The sequence below is a fragment of the Aquila chrysaetos genome, chromosome 20, assembly GCF_900496995.4.
Source record: "Aquila chrysaetos chrysaetos chromosome 20, bAquChr1.4, whole genome shotgun sequence".
Classification (NCBI taxonomy): Eukaryota; Metazoa; Chordata; class Aves; order Accipitriformes; family Accipitridae; genus Aquila; species Aquila chrysaetos.
This window is the reverse complement of record NC_044023.1, coordinates 25,157,118-25,176,648: the sequence shown is the minus strand read 5'-3', so window position 1 is coordinate 25,176,648 and position 19,531 is coordinate 25,157,118. Positions and strand designations below refer to the sequence as shown.

The following is a 19,531-nucleotide window of genomic DNA, read 5'->3' as shown; positions in this document are numbered from 1 at the left end:
ATAGAGATTACTAAAAAGGTGGCAGCTTGGCAATGTTATAATAATAGCTTGGACATTGTTTCAGAAACTTGATGCTTGAGGGACCTGCACCCCCTCTATCCCCTATTCCCAGAAGTCTGTCCCTGGACACTGTCGTCAATCTCAGAGTTCATTTCCTGGTTAAACAAACAGCAATTAAATAACACAAGACAGGCAACGCCTAGAGACACTGTCTTAAACTCGCCCTAGACAGGCCATGTGACACTGGGGTCCCTGTCTTTTGTCTCTTGGCTAAGACATATTAATCATAAGAGGAATTACAGAGTGCGACACTGTGTGTATGCCAAGGGAATGTGGGCCTGGCCCGCTGGGGAAATGCACTCTGCTTCTTGGTACAGCCGAGCCAGGCTTGTCCACAGAGGACGTGTTGGACAGCCAGCACTGGGCCAGGTGACCCAGAAAGAAACACACCCCTTTTCGTTTGCTCTGCTATGCCTGTGTAGAGAAATGAAAGAGAACAGAAAAATCAGTGCCTCTAGCATGTTCCTACAGCAGTTGGGACAACCAGAAGAGGCACATCATGATCTTCAAGAGGTGTTCACAAAGTGGAATCAGGGGGAAAGGGGAAATCAAATATTTGCTTGTAGCAGGAAAGTGAAACTAAGGAAAAAATGTAAGATCTTTCTAGTGCACTTTATTAAACTGTAGTATGGTTCTCCAAAAGTAAGTGATTCAAAGCATGCTCTTTGGCACCCATCAGCAAAAAGGAACAAAGAACTAGGGGACATATACCCTCAGACTCCTGGTGCTAAAGGAGAGATGGATTAGACATCTGAGACTGATGAGTAGTTCACTCTCGGTATTTCCTTTGGCTCTTGCAATCTTCAGTTGCCTCCCAGTAAAAGTACACAGAAATAAACTGAAGATGAAAAAAATGTCACTGTGACACTGTTCATTTCCTATACATGAAGCCTCATTCATTTAACCCATCATCATCAGGGTTCAAGGACTTCTTTTTCACTTGTATTCACTACTGATCGGATCATAATCCTCCTTGGGGTCCATCACCCCCAGGGTGAAAATTTATGCAGCAGCAAGGGATCTTTTAGTCTCCTCACGGAAGCAGAAGCCTTTCCTTTGCTCATGTGTGCAGTCAATACTGACATCTATTTGCAACATGCTTGACTGGCCCTTGGTTCCTCTGGAATAGGCAGTGGTGAATTCACTTGTTGGTGCTTGAATTCCTTGCTTTTGTAATGAATACCTAAAGTTTTTAAAACTGGAAGAATCTTAAAAATGTAAATTCTGTTCCATCACAAATTCCTCTTTTAATTTACAGATGTTGGGCAGTGAAATTGCTTCGATTATGTTTCAGTTGACCTTGCTACTGGGATTTTCACACTCCAGTATCCACATGACTGAATTTCAGCTTCCAGCACTACAGGGAATGTTTTGTTCTTTCCTACACTGTTTGCAGCTTACTGCAGGCAGAATGAGCCAGAAAATTTGAGAGGGGGAGAAAATCCTGAAATCCAGAAGCTGGTCCCTCTATAGATACAAAACATGGCAGATGGTTCACCATGACAATGGAAAGGGACTTTGAGCAACTCAGATACTCCGTGTGACAGAACACCTGCAACTCAAGGAAATGCTAATGAGGAGGAGGGAAAGAGAGTAAAAAGTCTATAATGCATTTAGCTTGAACTGGCTTAGACATTTTTTACTGCTCAGATCTGCTATGTAAATCCCAATTGTGTATCTGATCCATCAAGTGTGATTTGGGAAGCCAGCATTTGTGGGAAGCTGAATTTGGGTTTGGGGTCCTATCAATACTTTCTATGAGGGGTCCCAATTAAGCTTTATGTTCCCTGACCCCTAGCAGCCCCCTCATGCAGAATTTATGGAGGAAATATAGCCACAAACTTCCCACCTGACGGTTACACCAAGGGACTGCATCACATCTCAGCAAGTCCCAGTCTCTCCTGAGTAGGCTTTCAGAAGCAGGACCTGTAAGCAATGAGTTCCCAGCATAACTGGTCTGGCAAACAATGTCACAAAGTCTTGCTGCTAAGCTCATCTGCCCTGAGTCCACTTTAGGTCAGTGAGGGGTTGCTTTTCTTTACTACTGCTAGACTACTGTTTTAGTTCCCTACTTCACCACTGCTAAATAAGTCAAACTTTTCCCAGTAGTTTCCTTTCAGTAAATATTTCCATGCTTTGGCCATTTCTTACCATAAATATGAGTCATGAAATAGGAGCAAAATACCCTAATTAGCCACTTGCACCTCAGAGCCATACACTTTGCTTCTTTCACAGTTTTCTGTGTCTTCTAAGATGCCTACCAGTTAAGTAGATGCCACTGAGATTTCAAACAATGTTGTCTGCTGGAGTACTGAACTGTTTGCTTTCTGGAGATATTTACGGCCATTTAACTTAGACATTTTGTTTAGCATGCAATAAAGCCCTTTGCCCCATTTGCTTCCACAGGTCTCACAGCAGTCAGAACAGTTTAGAATATGACCATTTTGATAAAGAACTCCCTTTTCCATGTAATTAAGGGTACTAAACACATGGTATGAGCCTCAATGGCCATGAAGCTAGCCTAACCAAAGATAAGCACTTTCTGCTTCTCTGACAAATTTTGGACCTGTAAAAATCAATAGAAAATTTCTCTCCTTCTTCAATAAGAACACAGTTTTCAAACTTGACATCTGCCTTGGCAGCTATTATATTGTACTATATTATTAGTATTTGAATTGCGGAAACACCCTATCATGGAAAGGACTCCAGGATGCCAGACACTGAACAACAAAGAATAAAAGCCTGGTCACTATGTTTACTGAAGGAATATGTCAATTCAAAGTGCTCTCTAACACTGCTTTACTTCTTGGAAGAGACATCTCTTAATTGTCTCTGGTTTTTGCTGTTGACAGAAAGAAGGCCAGTCCAGAGCTTACCTCATTGCCCAGGAGCTGATGTCTTCAGAAAAAGTGTGAGTTCATTGTTACAACCTATCTGTTGCTCTCCTAAAACTGAAGCTACGCAATCCACCCTTCAGCATTGGTTTCACGGCAATTAATAAAAGTTTGTCTCTTTCCCCAGATATGTGGAGATGCTCCAGCTGTTACGTATGGTAAGTAAATCATTTTAATCACAGAAACCCAATTGCCGTTTTACTTAGCTGCAATTTAGAAGACATAAAAGCATTGAAGGGACTGAGGTGAATTTGAGGAGGAATGGCTTACTGTGAACCATTGCAAAGAATATGTCTGCCACTAATCTGCTCTTGCTACAGATCCTCAAATCTAGCATTTGTCATTCACAGGGAAAATGTTGACCAACAGTGCTTACTGGGGCTCTGAGACTGGTGTAAGATGCAGAGTAAGCCTAGTGCAGAGAAGGAGATGGTGATAAAGAGGGGTGAACCCTCTCTCTTTAGACAGGAGCAGAGCTATGAAGCATGGAGATTTGGTTTGAACAGATGCACTCTGCTTCCTTTTAAGATTCTTTTTTATGGTAATGCAATATCAGTAATACCCAGTGTGGCCTGGATATCCACACTGTGACACAGGTAGTCACTATGGGCAAAATACAGACTCTGGTGTCAGAAACTCATGAGGGAACACACACAGAGAATCACTTGTAGTGCCTGATAGAGAGCTCTTGTATGGTATAAACCCACTGGTGGCTTTGTCCCAGAAGACCTTGTGTCCCTTTAACAGAGCTGCCACTGCTTCCTTGGAGAATGGTACACAGCTTAGGTAGCCTCACTCTCAACATCTTTCTTGGCTGTTAGTTGCAAGGCAGTAGGGAATAATAGCCACCACAAAAAGCATGCCCACTGCTCCTTGGAAAGAAGTTCCCTGAGAAGGCAAAAAGTAGCCCCAGTTTGTCCTTGGAGGACACCCCAAACCCTAGCAGTGGACAGGAACTCTGATGGAGAGAAAAAGTAATGACGTCAGCATTGTATTGCTGCCTGCTCATTGTGCCTCTCAAGCAAGCTGCCAAAGCTTAAGAGCCTTCTCAGGCTTGGGCAGCAGAGGCAGGAGAGCAGCCTTATATGTGACAAACACCTTGCAGATGATTGCATTTCAAAAAATCAGAAACTGCCAAGCTGGTCAGCTGGGAACAAAACACTTCAGGGGACTTAGCTGCTTAGCTGGCGTCTACCAATATTTTGATACATCGGTGATAACCTGCCTAGCCATTTGCCTTATCTATCCTGGCTTTCCTCTGATTTCTGCACAGCCAAACGCATTATCTGACACTAGTGAGACACAGTTGTGGTTATCCATTGTCCCCTGGAGAAGCCAGGGTGGTTCCTTTACCTGCGGACTACAGGGCTCCTGATCATTAAGAATACCCACAGATCTCCTTACTGAAATTAAGATTTCCAAAAGTATCATCAAGAAAAAAAAGAGAAAAGCCTCTGCCAGTTTCTAAATCAAAATAGAAGAGAAATGTACACAAAGGAAATTACCACGCACAGAGAGTATTAGCCACTCTGCATCTTCATTAGATGCATCCAATTAAAACATTCTTAACGTATTTAATTTTCCAAGTACATTTGTACTTTGGTACATTATCAACAGCATGGAAATGTAGGGCTGTACTAGAGTGCATGTACAGTGTACTGGATTTAGCGGAGGTGTCTAGGAGAGGCCTCTCCTTTGCATTATATCCTAGTATTTTCCATATACCTTTAGGAGATAAAAGTGGCTCACTAACATGGCCTGAAAAATCTTCAATATATAGATCCAAATCTTGCAATGCACTTCAGTGCCTTTAGCCACAGCAGGAATAGCTGCACACCCTCATAGCTGCTATAGCATCATGTTACTGTCAGGCTACCTTGCCTATGCTGTTGCTGGGCCAGGAAAGGGATGCTTCAGGACTTTCGCAGTCCCTTCACGACTTACTTTGTCCTTTTCTCCTTCTTCTGGTAAATCCTTGTGTGGTGAATTTGGCTCTGAGGCTATGTGTGTAGATGAGTAATGTATGCATTTTCACAATAATCCTATCTTCTGCCTGTAGAAATCATTTGGAAGGAACAGGAAATGTAATTTTTGCTCTCTTTTCCAAGTTGACAACTTTGACATGGGACAGGGATTCTGGTTTATATCTTTCCTAAAATTTTTTAGTTTAGAAACTAAACTATGGATGCAAGTGCATGCTGCTCTTCTGCTTGATGGACTCCAAACTGTTGGTAATCCCTAATAAAAAGAATCTTCATAAAAATTACTGCTTATAGGTTAGTTAGGGAAAAACTCTGCTTGATTGCTAATTTTATCTGCTGCAGTGCTCCAGAGCTGGCTCAAAGATATGAGGGAATGAAAACAGAGAGTTTTCCTGGCTTGACTCAAAAATGTAACTACTCCCTGCTCTCCTGTTGGGGAACTCAGACACTTTCTAAGCAGAAATGTTTATTACAGAAAATAAGTAACATTACCTGGAGCTTGGCCTGCCAGTCCTGGAATTAAGGTTTTAAGGCATGAGGGAAATTGGCTCTGTTTTAATCATACTTAATCATTAGGTTTGGGTCAGCTGGTTAATTTATCACGGAAAAGATACCAGTAATAGCACTGCTATGACTGGGCAAGTTATTCTACTTCTGTCAGTCATCAATTTTAATTGGAAAGACTTGTTTGGTTTTTATATATGTTTCAGTCCTGTAAAGGAATATTCCACTGAATCCTATTTTGTTGGGATTTTGTTTCCCTGCCTGCCCATCCCAGTGGAGTAGAGGGATCTTATAAGTATTTTGCATATGCTTATTATTTCCTTAATTATGAAAGTTAAAGCACCAAAAGAGGAGTAAAAATTTCAAACTAACATAAGAGATGGGCCTAAAGTAAACCCTTGAATGAATGCATTGGTTTGCAAAGTTAAGCTGCTTACAGGTTGTAAAATGTCAGAATCACTGTAACCATGCACTCTTCACTTTCCCTGTCCCAGTTCCCATTGTCTCAAGTGAGAAAGTTCAGAAAGATCTGCATCAATTTTAGGATGAGATTTTGGGTGCACAATTTTGATTAATGATTTTCTTCTGCAGTGGAAAAGTATCCTTCTTGCCCCATCACCAAATGCATATACTCCTTTAGGGGCTACTGGAGGCTTTTTTCGGCAGACTCAACAAGCAATTTTCTCAAATAAGATTTAATTGTTTCTATGAGTTGGCTTTCTAAGTAGTGAGAATGTATGAATTGCGCCTGGGTTAGAGACTGAGGGAGAAGAGAGGAACAGGCAGTCTGTTTTCACACTTGACTGCTAGTTCAGGCACTCCTTAGTTTAGAAGAGATCAAAAATCTTTACAGGAACAGGATCAGAGGGTTCATTTCTGTGTTTTATCGGGTGCCTATAGCCCTAGCATACTCCATCTCTGCTGCTATAGGCTGATGTCTGCATGATAGCTACCTACAGCAGTGGCATTCAGAAATAAACTGCACATTTCCCTGGTGCAATCATGTTCCATCTAGAAAGCCACAGTCCAAGCACTGTTACCTTTCCCACCCCAAATACTGTTGGACCTTTATATTCACCTGTTGCCCAGAGTATTATTCCAGAAATCTAGAGAAACCCTTACCAGTTTTACAACATGTAAGTCAGTCAGACTACAGGAGTATTATTGCCTAACTGAGGCTTTTCAATACTGTCATAGTGCAAAAAGTTACAATAATCTAATTACTCCTTTTTGCATATTTGAATAGCGTTAGGAATAGTCACAACAGTAAAAAATTGTGCTTTGCTGTGCACTCGCTGTTGACACAGGTCCCACTGGCAGATATCACAAGCAACCACCAGTAACCACAGAGTCACCAAAATGCCCTCAAGGTACAACACCCCATTCATGGCCAGTTAGGACCAAAGGCTTCCTTGACAGTCATATCTCAGCTCAGGCAAACATTTCTCTCTGTTCCCCATCACGGACTTTATCAAGAAAACAGTTTCTAAATGCTTGTCTCAAGTCTCAAGTCTCATCTTCTTATATAAACCCATATGTTGGTAAAAAAGGCAAGGAACTAAACCACACCCTAGCTGCTTTCAGAAAGGAAAAAAGGCTTTTCTTAAGCCTGCAGCAGGAGCAGTTTCCCATCTCATTTCCAGGCTTGGCTGGAGCTGCTATTCATTCAGCATAACAGAATCTATTTGGCCTTTCAGCAGAGACTTTAATAAATTGATTGATTGCCAAAACGATGACATTTCCATACACCCACTCTGCTATTGAACTGAAAGAGTGGAAACATTGTGTTAGCTCACAAACTTGGTATCAGTTGGTGTGGTAGTAGTGATAATAATCTAAAGGGTTAGCTGTTACTTGCCCTACTCAAAGGTAATGCAGTTCTCTGGAGCAGGGAGTTAAGAACTCATTCTGGACTGAGCAGATGGGACTGGCCAGGCCTTGCAGTCCAAGTGCCTGATCTCCTGGTATTCACAATTTAGTTTTCCGAAGTTGATTAGTCTTTGCATTTCCTTCAGGATCATTTACTTCTCAAACTGTCATTCTTTTCTCCTATTTTTCTTCCCCAGTAATGCAGGCTGCACTTGTCTTTTTCTTAGTGCTAGCTCCTGAACAAAAATGCTGCAGGTTGCTTTCTCAGCCTAATGTTTCACACATCACCTTTGAGGACCAAGAGTCTGGTTTATTCGCTTCCCTTCAGCCAGTCTATTTCAAATGACTTTACTTGATGTACACAAATCAAACTTAGTGTGACTCACTCTGCCTCAGGATCCCAGTCTTTATGGGATCAAGCATTTGCTTGATAGTGTACCATGTTCACATTTATTTTGTCTTTGGCTTTTGTACATAAAATCACCTTTTGGTGCATAAAACCCTTTGAAGTCATTATTACTTTCCTCCGAGGCATTTACTGAATAAAGGTACCTAAAAGGACAGCTCTGCACTGAAAAAACACCAGCCCCAACACCTCCCTGTTCAAAGAAAGTTGATCCTGTTTCCTGGTTTGCATTTTCCTTATAACAATGGGCCACAATTCTTAGAAACACCAAGACCCAGATTTATGCTTCCTCAGCATTGATATGGATATGAATATGATATGAATAGATATAACATGCTGGTTCTCCAACCTTTGGAGCAGGTTGGGATCCAACCCTGGAATGGGCATCCCCAAGGCTTTTGACTGCAAAATAAATCTTAGGAAATAAAAAAAAAATCATCTTAGTGCTCAAGTCACTAACTCAAAGGTACATAAATGCAGATTATCATGAAGTCAGGCTCACTAGTTAACCTTTACTTCCAGAATTCTTGTGGGCAGCATGTTCTTAAGAACAAAAAATAAACATCTAATTTAGGAGCCACTATTACATGTTAGACAAAACAGAACTCCATCTTTCTAATTATTTACACTTCCAGTGAATGATTGGCTGAGCCTTTTTTACTACTGTGAATTTCTTGGATGATGTTCAAAGTTCTGCTGGACCAATCAAGTCATTACTTTCCTAATTAAATGCTTTAGTGAATGGAACGTGCTGGCTAAATGAAAAGCTAGCTGTTAGACCCTCTGAAGCTCTTATAAAAGCCTAAAGATGCACTGTTACAAAAGAATAGCCTGCCCTCACTTACAGTAGGCTGGGGTTTTTTTATTTATTTATTCATTGTTGTCTTCATCAGCAGTGGGAAAATAGCTATGTATCAGGCAGGGAGATTCTGCAGTGGGCATGTTGAGCCAAAATAGCTTTCAGATAATCTGTATATCTTTTAAAAGGAGAGGGAAATCACACTAGCACATTTGGCATCAGGACAACTCCCTGGTAACAAGCCCCACTGATACAGTATTCGCAACGCATACTCTACAGCTTGCCAGTTCTGAAACTCATTTGCAGTGTTTTGGATGAATGTGTGTATTTGACTACATGTGAGTGTGTGTTGAGGTCAGGGTTCCTGACCTAGATTGTACCCTGCAATGGCAGGATAAGAGACTAATTGTGTCTGCTGTGATAGTATTTTCTGCTGTTCATCTGGCATTGTTTCTGCTGAGCTCAGTAATGAGAAATCTGGGAAGATCACTGCTCAGTGCAGATCAAGGGTCACTCATGCTTCTACAGGAGATGTGCCACTTTTTAATTCAGGGGTGACACTTTCACTTTCATCATTAGGAAAGAGGCTGCTGGCGGTAATGAAGATACCTCCAAGAACCACCCATGAGTCAGAATTGGTTTACAGCTTACTGTACAGCATATCATGCCTGCATTCAGCTTTAATATGGAGACTCTCTTCTCCCTCTTTGATCTCTTCACCCTCCCCTCAAGTGTAATGCCTAGGTGTCCGAAAGAGCCTTGGACTGCAATATGCAGTACCTGTGGAATCCACCTTCATTTTAAAAGTGAAAGTGGTTGTAAAAGCCTGCACCATTTTATGCAATCAGTCTAGACTTCAGCTGTATAAAGTTTTGGCTGCAGTAAGATTTCCTGTTGTCCTCCCTGGCCCACTCACAAAGGGTCAAATACACTTACTGCCCAATATTATCAGTTCATTAAAATATCAGCTTGACTTGGGAAGCAATTACAATTCTAGATATACATGCAAAATGATTTTTGGATGCATGTATGTTTCATTATTTATTGAAAAGTATAGAAGACTGGATGCCAGGTGGGAGTTGTGGCGTGAGCAAGGTAAATATGCTGTGTGCAGACATGATTTCTGCAGCTGAAGTGCCAGTATCCCCACCTGAGGACTGAGGCAGAAAAATGGCCGTGGTTTTCCACTAACACATCTGCTCTGTACACTCCATTTTTAGTTTTTTTCCTCAGCTCTGTTCCCTAATGGAAACTCACACATCTCACCAACCAGAATTCTCCTTGAAAACTGTAGAAATATCCTAGGTGAATTTGTTCACCAATTGGTCCTTTCCTGTTCTTTAACAGAGTAGAGGTATAAGCAGGGAAGCTGATTCAGCCATGACAGCATTAGAGGTCAGAGCTTTGGTTGGTATAAATTTATATAGTTTTTCTCTAGCAGGTGACTGCAAGAACAGCAGATGATTAGCTTCTTCAAAGCACTGCATCACGCTCCTTTTGAGTTAAGATTTCTTCCCCTCATTATCAACATCAGGAATATACTTCAGAATGTGGGAAGCAGTTGAGCTCTATTCTGCTTTGTGGATTATTGCAGGCAGAAGCTTCCTTCCTTCCAGTGAGACAACGCAACAAAGAGCAGGTAGAGACTTTGCTTCAGCACCCAAGATCTGGAACATACTACTTAGACTGCAGGCATTCAGAGCTTTTCTAACCCAGCCACAGAGTCTAGCTATCTGGTCCTTCTAGTATAATGTACCCTTTTTGGTCACAGAAATACTTTTCCTTTCAGATATTTCTCTTGAACTGTTAAAGTGTGGCTTTGCTCTACAACCACCATCTTCTACTAGAAATTCACAATTTCTAGCTCGAAAGCAGGCCTGATGCTGGGAACACAGTGCTGAGAGCCAGTGAGAAGGAACCTCCATTCCTACCTGCAGAGCAACTGCTGGTCAAACAGTAGGACTATAAATTACTATTGGCAAAGCCAGTATAATGGTGTTGTACTCCCTTCTCCTTCTATTCTCCTGCTGTTGTAGTCAATATGCAAGAACTAGGATTTCCATTATGATTGGATTAGCATTTTACACACTGCTGCTTTAGAAGATGAACAAATAACAACAGAAAACCAAGAAGGAGGTCTAGCAACTGATCAGCATTTCTTGACAAACTTTAAAAGGTTGTCTTTCAAATAGACCTATCTGTTTAGCTACACCATTAAGTCAAAATCTTGACTTTCTCTCCTCCAGTCTACTCGCCTTTCTAATATACACAGTTGGTTTCAGCCTACTGCAGGTGGCAGAACCATCACCTTTTTCCGGTGAGGGTAGAGACTGATTTCAGTCCTATCATTTCCTAACTACCCCTACTAGACTGGCTGCAGTAGTCCCTGGTTCCCCAGGGATCCATGGGCCATTGGATGAACTGATCTAACTTGGCATATTCGGTTATACACAGAAAAAGCAAACAGATATTCTGGATCCAGACTGAATTACTGTACCCTGGATTATTTTCAAGTAGAAGTTAAAGAAGAGAAGTCCCCCAACATAGCAAATATATATATATTTATACAGGCATTTTTTTCTCCTGGGTAAACTACTGGCCTGAAGCAGTGGCTTAGCTGACAAGAGATTAGTTTTCCTTCCTTTCACTAGGGTCCTGCAAGATTAAATGTTCTCAGGCTGATAAAGGCTAACTGGCAGCAGGGCTGAAATGCAGAAAGGACCACAATATGTATGGGATGTATCCATCTTGCAAAATGGCTGTTGATATGCATACAGGATTGCTACAATTGGTTTTTGCAGCTGGACTCCAAAGCATATTCAGCCCCATTGTTGGAGAGATTTAATACACAAAGTCACTCTTTCTGCATCTGCTCACAAAATCCTGGAAGCAAAACCCAGAACTAACTCTTGTCCCATTAACTACCCCTTTTACCTTTGGATTAGAATATCACATTTCACATAGATGTTGAATCCTGCAGAGAACTTCCTTGCTAAGTGCTCTACCAAAAACCTCTGGTTGCTGGCATTGCTGACTCCTTTGAAATAGTACCTAGAGATAAGTACCTGCTACAAAGTTTTCCAGGTTGCTGATCCCAGGTAAATTGGGCTACCTTTCTGTAGCCCTGAGCCAGGTACCTAAATCTTTTTTTTTTTCCCAAAACTCTCCTGTAATCACTGTTTCCTCTTACCATTAGCAGGCACTGCCAGCATCTCTAATGCATCTCATCGCAGCAACCAGCTTGAGCCTCATCACCTCACAGAGGGTATCAGATTCTACTCCAAGAGCCAAGCATGTGATATTTAGGCAGTGCTCCACATAAACCATAAGATCTTGTTGAAACTAACCCCACATTCCTCCGTGTCTTGTGCCCTTATAACAGGCTCCAGGTTACAGTCTCCATTTGCAGCAGAGACCAGAAGTTATTCAGAGGCATTCTTGGGGAAAAATATTTAACTTGTGTGAGTTAGTGATGTGCACAAACAAAAGAAGAAAAAAACCCACAACCAACCAACCTTTGTGGCTGTGGGTATGATCCTCTTTGTTTCACTTAATTATTTGTAGGGTTTATTTCAGGGATGTTAGGGATTTGGCCATTGGATGACTGCAAAGGTCTTGTTTATGGGTGCCCAAAATGTAATGAAAAGTTTTATGTTTCAAAAATGTATTTTTATAGTGCAATTGCTAACCTTCTGTGTCACCTAGCCAGCTTGGGTTATGCTTTCACATGCACACACAAACACTGGTGGAAGTATAGGCATAAGACCGGAGTGAGATCTGTAGGCTCATATGCCCCTGGATGAGACTGAGCTCTGTGGCCATCATGCCAGAGCCTTAAACTGAACAACTTCAGTTCATGGTGCTATTTTCTAAGAAAGATTTGACCCAGCAGGGAATTATATGGACTCAGTGTTTGGTGCCTTCTGTGTTTAGACATGGGGCTTGGGTGACAGACGTGGAGCCCTTTAGGTGCCATGATTGACTAGAGTTAGTGAGACTGCAAAAGCACTTTGTATTTGATTAATGGCTTCCCAGGCACTCAGCATTTTCAATAGTGACATAATTTTTTTTTTTAATGGATGTTTATAGTGATTACTGTTATGCTGCGGGTTTTTTATTAATCATTAGGAATCAGGCTATCCAGGCAACTGGAATTAAATAATTTGTCTGAGAATTCATTATAATCAAAGGGGCAGGCAATTAATGACTAATTAAATCCACTGAGATGCTGTGGGAAAGGAGTGTTAATCTTGTTGCTCAGCTATGGTGGAAAATGGACAGATACAGAGCTGTTCCATGTTAATTTGGAAAAGGTGACATTTCTGTAACATAATAGGTTACTTAAGCACATCAGTAGTGAACTTACTACAGCTATTCCCTTCCCCAGGCACAATAAGCTGAAAGAACCCTTTGGATTCTTTCCCTTTCCCCAGTCTGGATTAATTACGATGACTGAGGACTTTGAAAGGTTGCAGATTCCTCTGAGTTAGAAAAAGCATCCAGAAGAGGGATTGACTGACTTAGTTGGTTGGAAGGCCTCTAGAGTGTATGCTGGCTGAAATATGTAGTTAGGCTCACTAACACACCAGAAAAAAACGGGAGCTGGAATAGCACAACGTTGGGATTATTTGTTGTACTGCGGCAGGACACATTGTGGAAATCAGATCTAGATAATTAGGAAACACAATAATACTCTCTCAGAAATTTTTATGATCTTGTTTTGCCCAGGATATAGTTAATAAAAAAGCAAATTGACATCATGATCTTTTTTTTTACCTAGTTCTAGTGGCTTTTCAGAAAACAAATGCTTCATCTGTCATAGTTACTAAAAAAACATAGTGTATGTGTGACTTTCCTTTTGGCTAGCATCTATTAGATATTCCAGTTGTTCCAGTTCATAGTGAGCCAGTGTGTACATTGCAGTTGACAGTGTTACAACAGAAAAGCCAGGAATGAATCTGAGGAGACTAAAAACTGCTCTTGCCTGGAGTCAGTTCCTACTGGTGAGGAGAGAGGAATTTTGAAGTTCTTTGCTCAGAGGCTCTCCTGTTGCTTATAGAACCTTTCAGCAGGACCACAGTCATACCAACCAGATCCCCAGCATGCTCAAATCAATACAGCTACCTTGATTTAATCAAACTAAAGTGGACTATCTAATGTAAAATATGGATACCCAGTGAAACATACTCTGTTGAGTTGCTCATACCTGGACATTAGCAAGTTTCATGGAAATCAATTCTTTCAGACTCCTCCTTAATTATTCCATGTAATTCTAAAACTTAACTAGACAGAAGCCAGAGTCATGAGAAATGCCATGGTAAATCCCAATACACCCTGAGGAAGTTCTTAATATTGTCCCTAAAAGTTCAGGGAACAGAACTTGACTTTTTGGCATTAGGTTTCATGATCACTAGATCCTGACAGAGGAAGATACTCAACCTATCCCATCCTGGCTCAGGGCCAGATAGAAACAGCTTGGCATCTTTCAATGAGCTGTGCAACCTTAGAAGTTTCTTTTTATCAAGCCCCTGCTCCCTTTCACAGCACATTTGGCCACATCACATACAGTGGGGTAGGAGGCCAGGAAATGGTCTCTGAGTGGAAAAAGCTAGCTGCCATTTCTATTAACTCATCCAGCAGAATCACCTTCCCAGCAATTGTTAAAGCAGCTGCATTTTTTTTTTTTCTGATGAATTGCCTTCTATGGGCAGACAGAGAATGTTTTTAATATATCTTTGAAAAAACATTGGTTTTAATAATAACTCACGGTTTGCAGAGTAGCATGTGAAAAAATACATTCGCAGCATGGATCTGGACAGACTGGTCAGACACTAAAGCCTTCCTTCACACTAGATCTTGGGCTGAAGCAGAGCTCAGTGTGAACCTGCTGGAAGAACAACTCCTGGTGTGATGGCCTTACTCTGACAGGATGCAGCCAGGGCTTTAACAGCAGCTCTGCTGTGACTAGATGCTTGGGCTTTGTATGTGGTTATGAGTTACCTGACCCTTCATGAGATCACTAAAAGCCCCTTTTGGGACTTGTGTTTTTTTCTCAGGATGCAGTGTTAGCATATCCATAACATGTGGTAGATTCTGTCTTAAATCTAAAAGTTGGTTGTTTTCCTAGTAATGCTATATTCTAATAAGTCTTGTGGTCTGGACCACTGACCAGACCACACTAGATCACATCATATCAATACGGTCCCTCCTGGCTTCAAAGTCAGTGAATCTAAGTATATTCAGCTACAAAGCCTCCGTTCAAGTATTTTTAATGCTGAATTTAAAAACAATACTCAATTTGATACTTACTGGAAAAAATCGGCATGTGTAGGCATGCAGAGAATGCTGCAATCCCCTAGCCTTACCTTCACACACAAAAAAGAAAGGAAGGTCAGATAAGGACAGACAGTATTTTTATAAGGAAGGAAGCTTTGCAATCTCCTAGTCTGCAGCTGCTGTACCAAACGAGTCCCCAGGAGCTTTCAAACCTCACAGTTAATGTGGCCTCTCTACTGAGCTGTTGTTTTGATTATTTACTCCGGTTTTCACTCTCACCCCTTTTTTCCTGATCTTTTGCAATAAAAACTCCATGAACTTCATGGCTTATTGGGATGCAGAAAAAGATTAGAAAAGGCACTCGCAGAATTAGCTTCTAAGCAATTGTATATGAATGCCCAGTTTCTGCTCTCATCACAAACTGGGATGCACTTAGGTTTTAATTGTTCACTTATTTTCATAGAAAAACTGAGATTCAGATACTTTGCCCATGAAGACCTGACTAGCAGAAATAGGAAATTCAACAGTAAGAGCCCAACCTGACCCTGATGGAGGAACACATGGAGTCATCTCTTTACAGGGAACACAGAGGAGAATTAAACCTGTAACAGTTCTGCAGGACCATCCTCAGGCAAACACTGAATACTATACTAAAGCTTTTCAATTACTTGTACTTTGTAGCAATACTGAAGAAGCAGGTGCTGAAATCATACCCTTTTAATTTTATTGAATGAAGGCTGCTGCTTTTGAACAACAGATACTACTATGAAGATAAACCATCTAGTTACAGTGCCCTAGCTCCTGGCAAAGGCAGCCAGAATCCCTGGATTAGGAAGCTGCCTCACGCTACTCAGCAGCAAAGCATTAGTTATACCTCTGCACAGCATCAGCTTTCCTGCCTTGTTGTGTGGTGCATTGCGTTGCACCCCATTGCCACAGTTTGCATTCAGACCTTGTCATGGTATAACCCCAGCCAGCAACTAAGCACTATGCAGCCGCTCACTCACTTCCCCCACCACCCAGTGTGATGGGGGGAGATAATGAGGAAAAAAAAAAGTAAAACTCATGGGTTGAGATGAGAACAGTTTAATAGGACAGAAAGGAAGACAATAATAATGACAATAATAATAATAAAATGACAACAACAACAACAACAACAACAACAACAACAATAATAATAATAATAGAATTGGAATATACAACACAAGTGATGCACAATGCAATTGCTCACCACTCGCCTACTGATGCCCAGTTAGCTCCCGAGCAGCGATCCGCCCCCTGAAGCCAACTCCCCCTAGTTTATATACTGGGCATGATGTCACATGGTATGGAGTATTCCTTTGGCCAGTTTGGGTCAGCTGTCCCGGCTGTGCCCCCTCCCAACTTCTTGTGCCCCTCCAGCCTTCTTGCTGGCTGAGCATGAGGAGCTGAAAAATCCTTGACTTAGTCTAAACACTACTTAGCAACAACCAAAAACATCAGTGTGTTATCAACATTCTTCTCATACTGAATCCAAAACATAACACAGTGTCAGCTACTAGAAAGAAAATTAAGTCTATCCCAGCTGAAACCAGGACAGACCTCCACAAAGCCCAGGCAGCTTAAAATGCCTGGGCTTCTCTAGCCACTGCCTGTGAAGAGGGGATGTGTCTGGCAGCAGCAGGCAGGGGAAAGAAACAGTGGCTGGTAGGAACCTGCAAAGGGCCAGGGCACCACAGGAGCTAAAGTCTCTCGAGTGTATCCAGGTGCCAGCAAAGGCTCCTTTACAAGCATGAAGCAGAGAAGATGGATTTTGTAGGAATTGGGCTTTTACCTGAAAACATTTCAGTATCCAGAGCTCTGGATGAAGGAGACTTTAAGCAACGTTTTGCACACAAAATATTTGCTGGCTGCTGCTGGGATGATTTTCTAATGCCTGGGGATCTAATACAAATTATCACTGCAGTTTGAGATGGAGGCCTTATTCCTCACTTCCACGTCAAAGCTGGGGAAACATTTTGCTATGCACTCTTAAACAGGTGCCCTATTATGTACCAGAGCTAGCTACATTTTAGTATAGAGGAAATTACTCCTGTGCCCACATAATTTATAAACCACTTCAGGATCAAAACCATTTCTAAGATGAGGAAAAAAGGTCTCAGTTAGGTTTCATAGGGAAAATTATTTCTTCCATAGCTTAAATGTATAGCTTCTTCCTCTCTTTAAGTTCACATTTGGAGACAAGTGTTGCAAATTTTAGCACAAGACTTGGACACATTGATGTTTTTCATGTCAAGCTGTTGGACCCAATGAAATGACAGGAGAATCTCATCCTTCATTTTTAAAAACTATGTTTCTGGTTAAGAAACGCTATAAAAATGAGACCAGCTACATCCAGAAAAACAGGGGAAAAAGGCAAGGTAAATAAAAAGATACCAAACTCATTGTATGCACAAGGGTCTGATGGCTTGGTCAGGTGAAATGTTCAATTTTGGGTTGACAGCATTGTGGAATTCAGCTGAAAATGTGTGTGAACTAATGGATGGGAAAAAACATACGCTATGACTAAAGCAGAGTTTAGGAGTTGAGAAATTGCAATGATAATTTCAGAAAAGAGACTTTAAGTCTGTTTGCCCAATTTCTGTATTGTTGTTCACAGGATTTCTATGAAGGTATCTTGAAAGTGCTTGGTGAAGAAGGTGAAAATGAACAGGAAGAAGTTAAACTCAAGCAGGGCTTAAGTGAACTCCCTGAAATTTATGAATTACACCAAGACATCCTGGGAGATCTGGAAGAAAGAGTCCTTAAATGGCAAGTATAGAATGGCATGGTTTGGTAGCCTTAACATACCCTTCACAGCAGGTGGGTGAACTCGTTGGTGTTTCCTTGATCCCACTGGCAGGGAGGCTGGGATTCCAGCAGACATGATAGGAGTGGAACCTGAACTACTTTGGCAGATTTTGCATACAGGCAGGAAGGAAGTAAATGTAGAGGCTGTCAGGCTAAGAAACCAAATACTGAAACATTTACACAGTGCACAGCCCATGACTCCAAAACAGCCCTGTCAGTCAGTGTGAGGACAGCCTGCTTCATATTCATTGTCCTCTGATGCCAGTTCACAGTCATCACCAAGCAGCTTCACACTCGTGGCCTGAAGATCACAGACTCATGCCATAGGAAGCAGGAGCAAAAGACATCAGAATTGGTCCTAAAGAATCATCTGCTTACAGAAATCTACATAGCCATGGTGTAGCTCTCAGATAAGGGACACCCCATCACTCCCAGCACTAAGGCAGGGCTCTGCACGGGCTAGGCTTCCAAGCCAAACAGACGCTGTCAGCCTGCTGAGGGACTCCACCTAAGCCAAACATCCTTATAGGGCAAGTCTTTCCATGAGAGAATAAGACCATGCCTAAGACAGAAAAAGCTCAAAAATTCTTTCAGTTAAGGAGACCTCTGACCTAAGCCAGGCTGCCAGGCCGTAGTGTATCAAACTGCTGGAATAAGAATGTCTAAGAGAAATTACCTCTGCAGACCCAAGCTGACTAAACCAACAGCAGCTAGCACAGGCCCTGGCCTAGGCTGAACTACTCTGGCTCTGACAGCTTATGATGGACCATGCAGCCTCACACCTCCACCTTGCTGGAGTCCAGGAGGCAGTGGCTGATCCTATCCCAGCACTGCCCCTGAGCAGTTAAGGAAGTCGATTAGATCAGGAGAACTTTTCACTAACAATCCTAAATGCAGGGCACAGCTCTCCTTGTCAGCCCTGCACTTTCAAGTCAAAGCACACAACAAGGAAAGAAAAGGCTAAAGGGAATGTTATATTGGTTCATGTCCACCAAGGGACTGTTACAAATGGCAGAAAGACTTAAAAAATTTCATCAGTGATTTATGATTTATACACTCATAGCACAAACAGAAGCAGTGTTTTCAGCTGGGATCTAAAATGGCTTGTTGCGTCCTAAAGAAGTCATAGTCCTACTCTAGCAGTATGCTGCCTGTTCTCTCAGACAAAAGGGACACAACTGGAAATGCCCTAAGACTCTGCCCAGAACTACTCTGTGGCACTGGAGAAAAAAGAGGGCTGTATTGCAAATGCTGTCAACACAACAGAATGACACATGGCATATGGCTGCACTCATACAGGTTCCCAGGTGACCACCACCCTTGAACCTTCCAGTAAGTCCTTCCATGTGCCTGAGCTCCCCCAGACACTCTGTTGCTCTGACATCCCCAGGAACTCATGTTCCTCTCCTAACTATGATTACTCTTGCAGTCACAGATTTTGTCCTGTTCTCTCCCTGTACATGCTTCATAAGTATTACAATACTGTGCAACTGGGTGCTGAGACGGATGATGGTAGGGCAGTGCTGACAAGGGGGCAATGAAGGAGAGCTGAAGATATGATATTACAACTGAAGCTATTGTATTATCCCCTACAACCAGTGCTCAAAGCACTCCAGCAGCTGCAAGGTCTGTTTGGAGAAGCAGAAGCTGTGTCCAGAAAGGAGACATTGTACCCACTATGGACACACAGTGCTGCCATGGCAAAGGCACAGCCAAAGGATCAGCCCCCCATGGTGCCCATTGAACAGCAGCCCACTTTGTTGTCCAGTATGTCCATGAAGCACTGCCTCTTTCCCGCCATTTAACCCAGGCTTTAGCTGCACAATGTCCTTAGCCACTGTGGGTCTAATACAATGAGAAAGGAGTATGGTTCTTCTTTAATTTTTATTTATTTATTTGTTTGCTGCTTCTT

General features: G+C 41.9%; 1 protein-coding gene across 3 annotated transcripts in view; it reads left to right on the top strand.

The window, feature by feature from the left end:
* The window catches only part of FGD5 (FYVE, RhoGEF and PH domain containing 5), a 119,748-nt gene that overhangs the window by 56,875 nt on the left and 43,342 nt on the right, over positions 1 to 19,531 (top strand). For all 3 annotated transcript variants that reach the window (XM_030043953.2, XM_030043952.1, XM_030043951.1), the window contains exons 4-6: positions 2,913 to 2,971; positions 3,082 to 3,112; positions 17,429 to 17,580. In XM_030043953.2, coding sequence (XP_029899813.1) covers positions 2,913 to 2,971; positions 3,082 to 3,112; positions 17,429 to 17,580 — 242 coding nt within the window. The remainder of the gene's footprint in view (positions 1 to 2,912; positions 2,972 to 3,081; positions 3,113 to 17,428; positions 17,581 to 19,531) is intronic.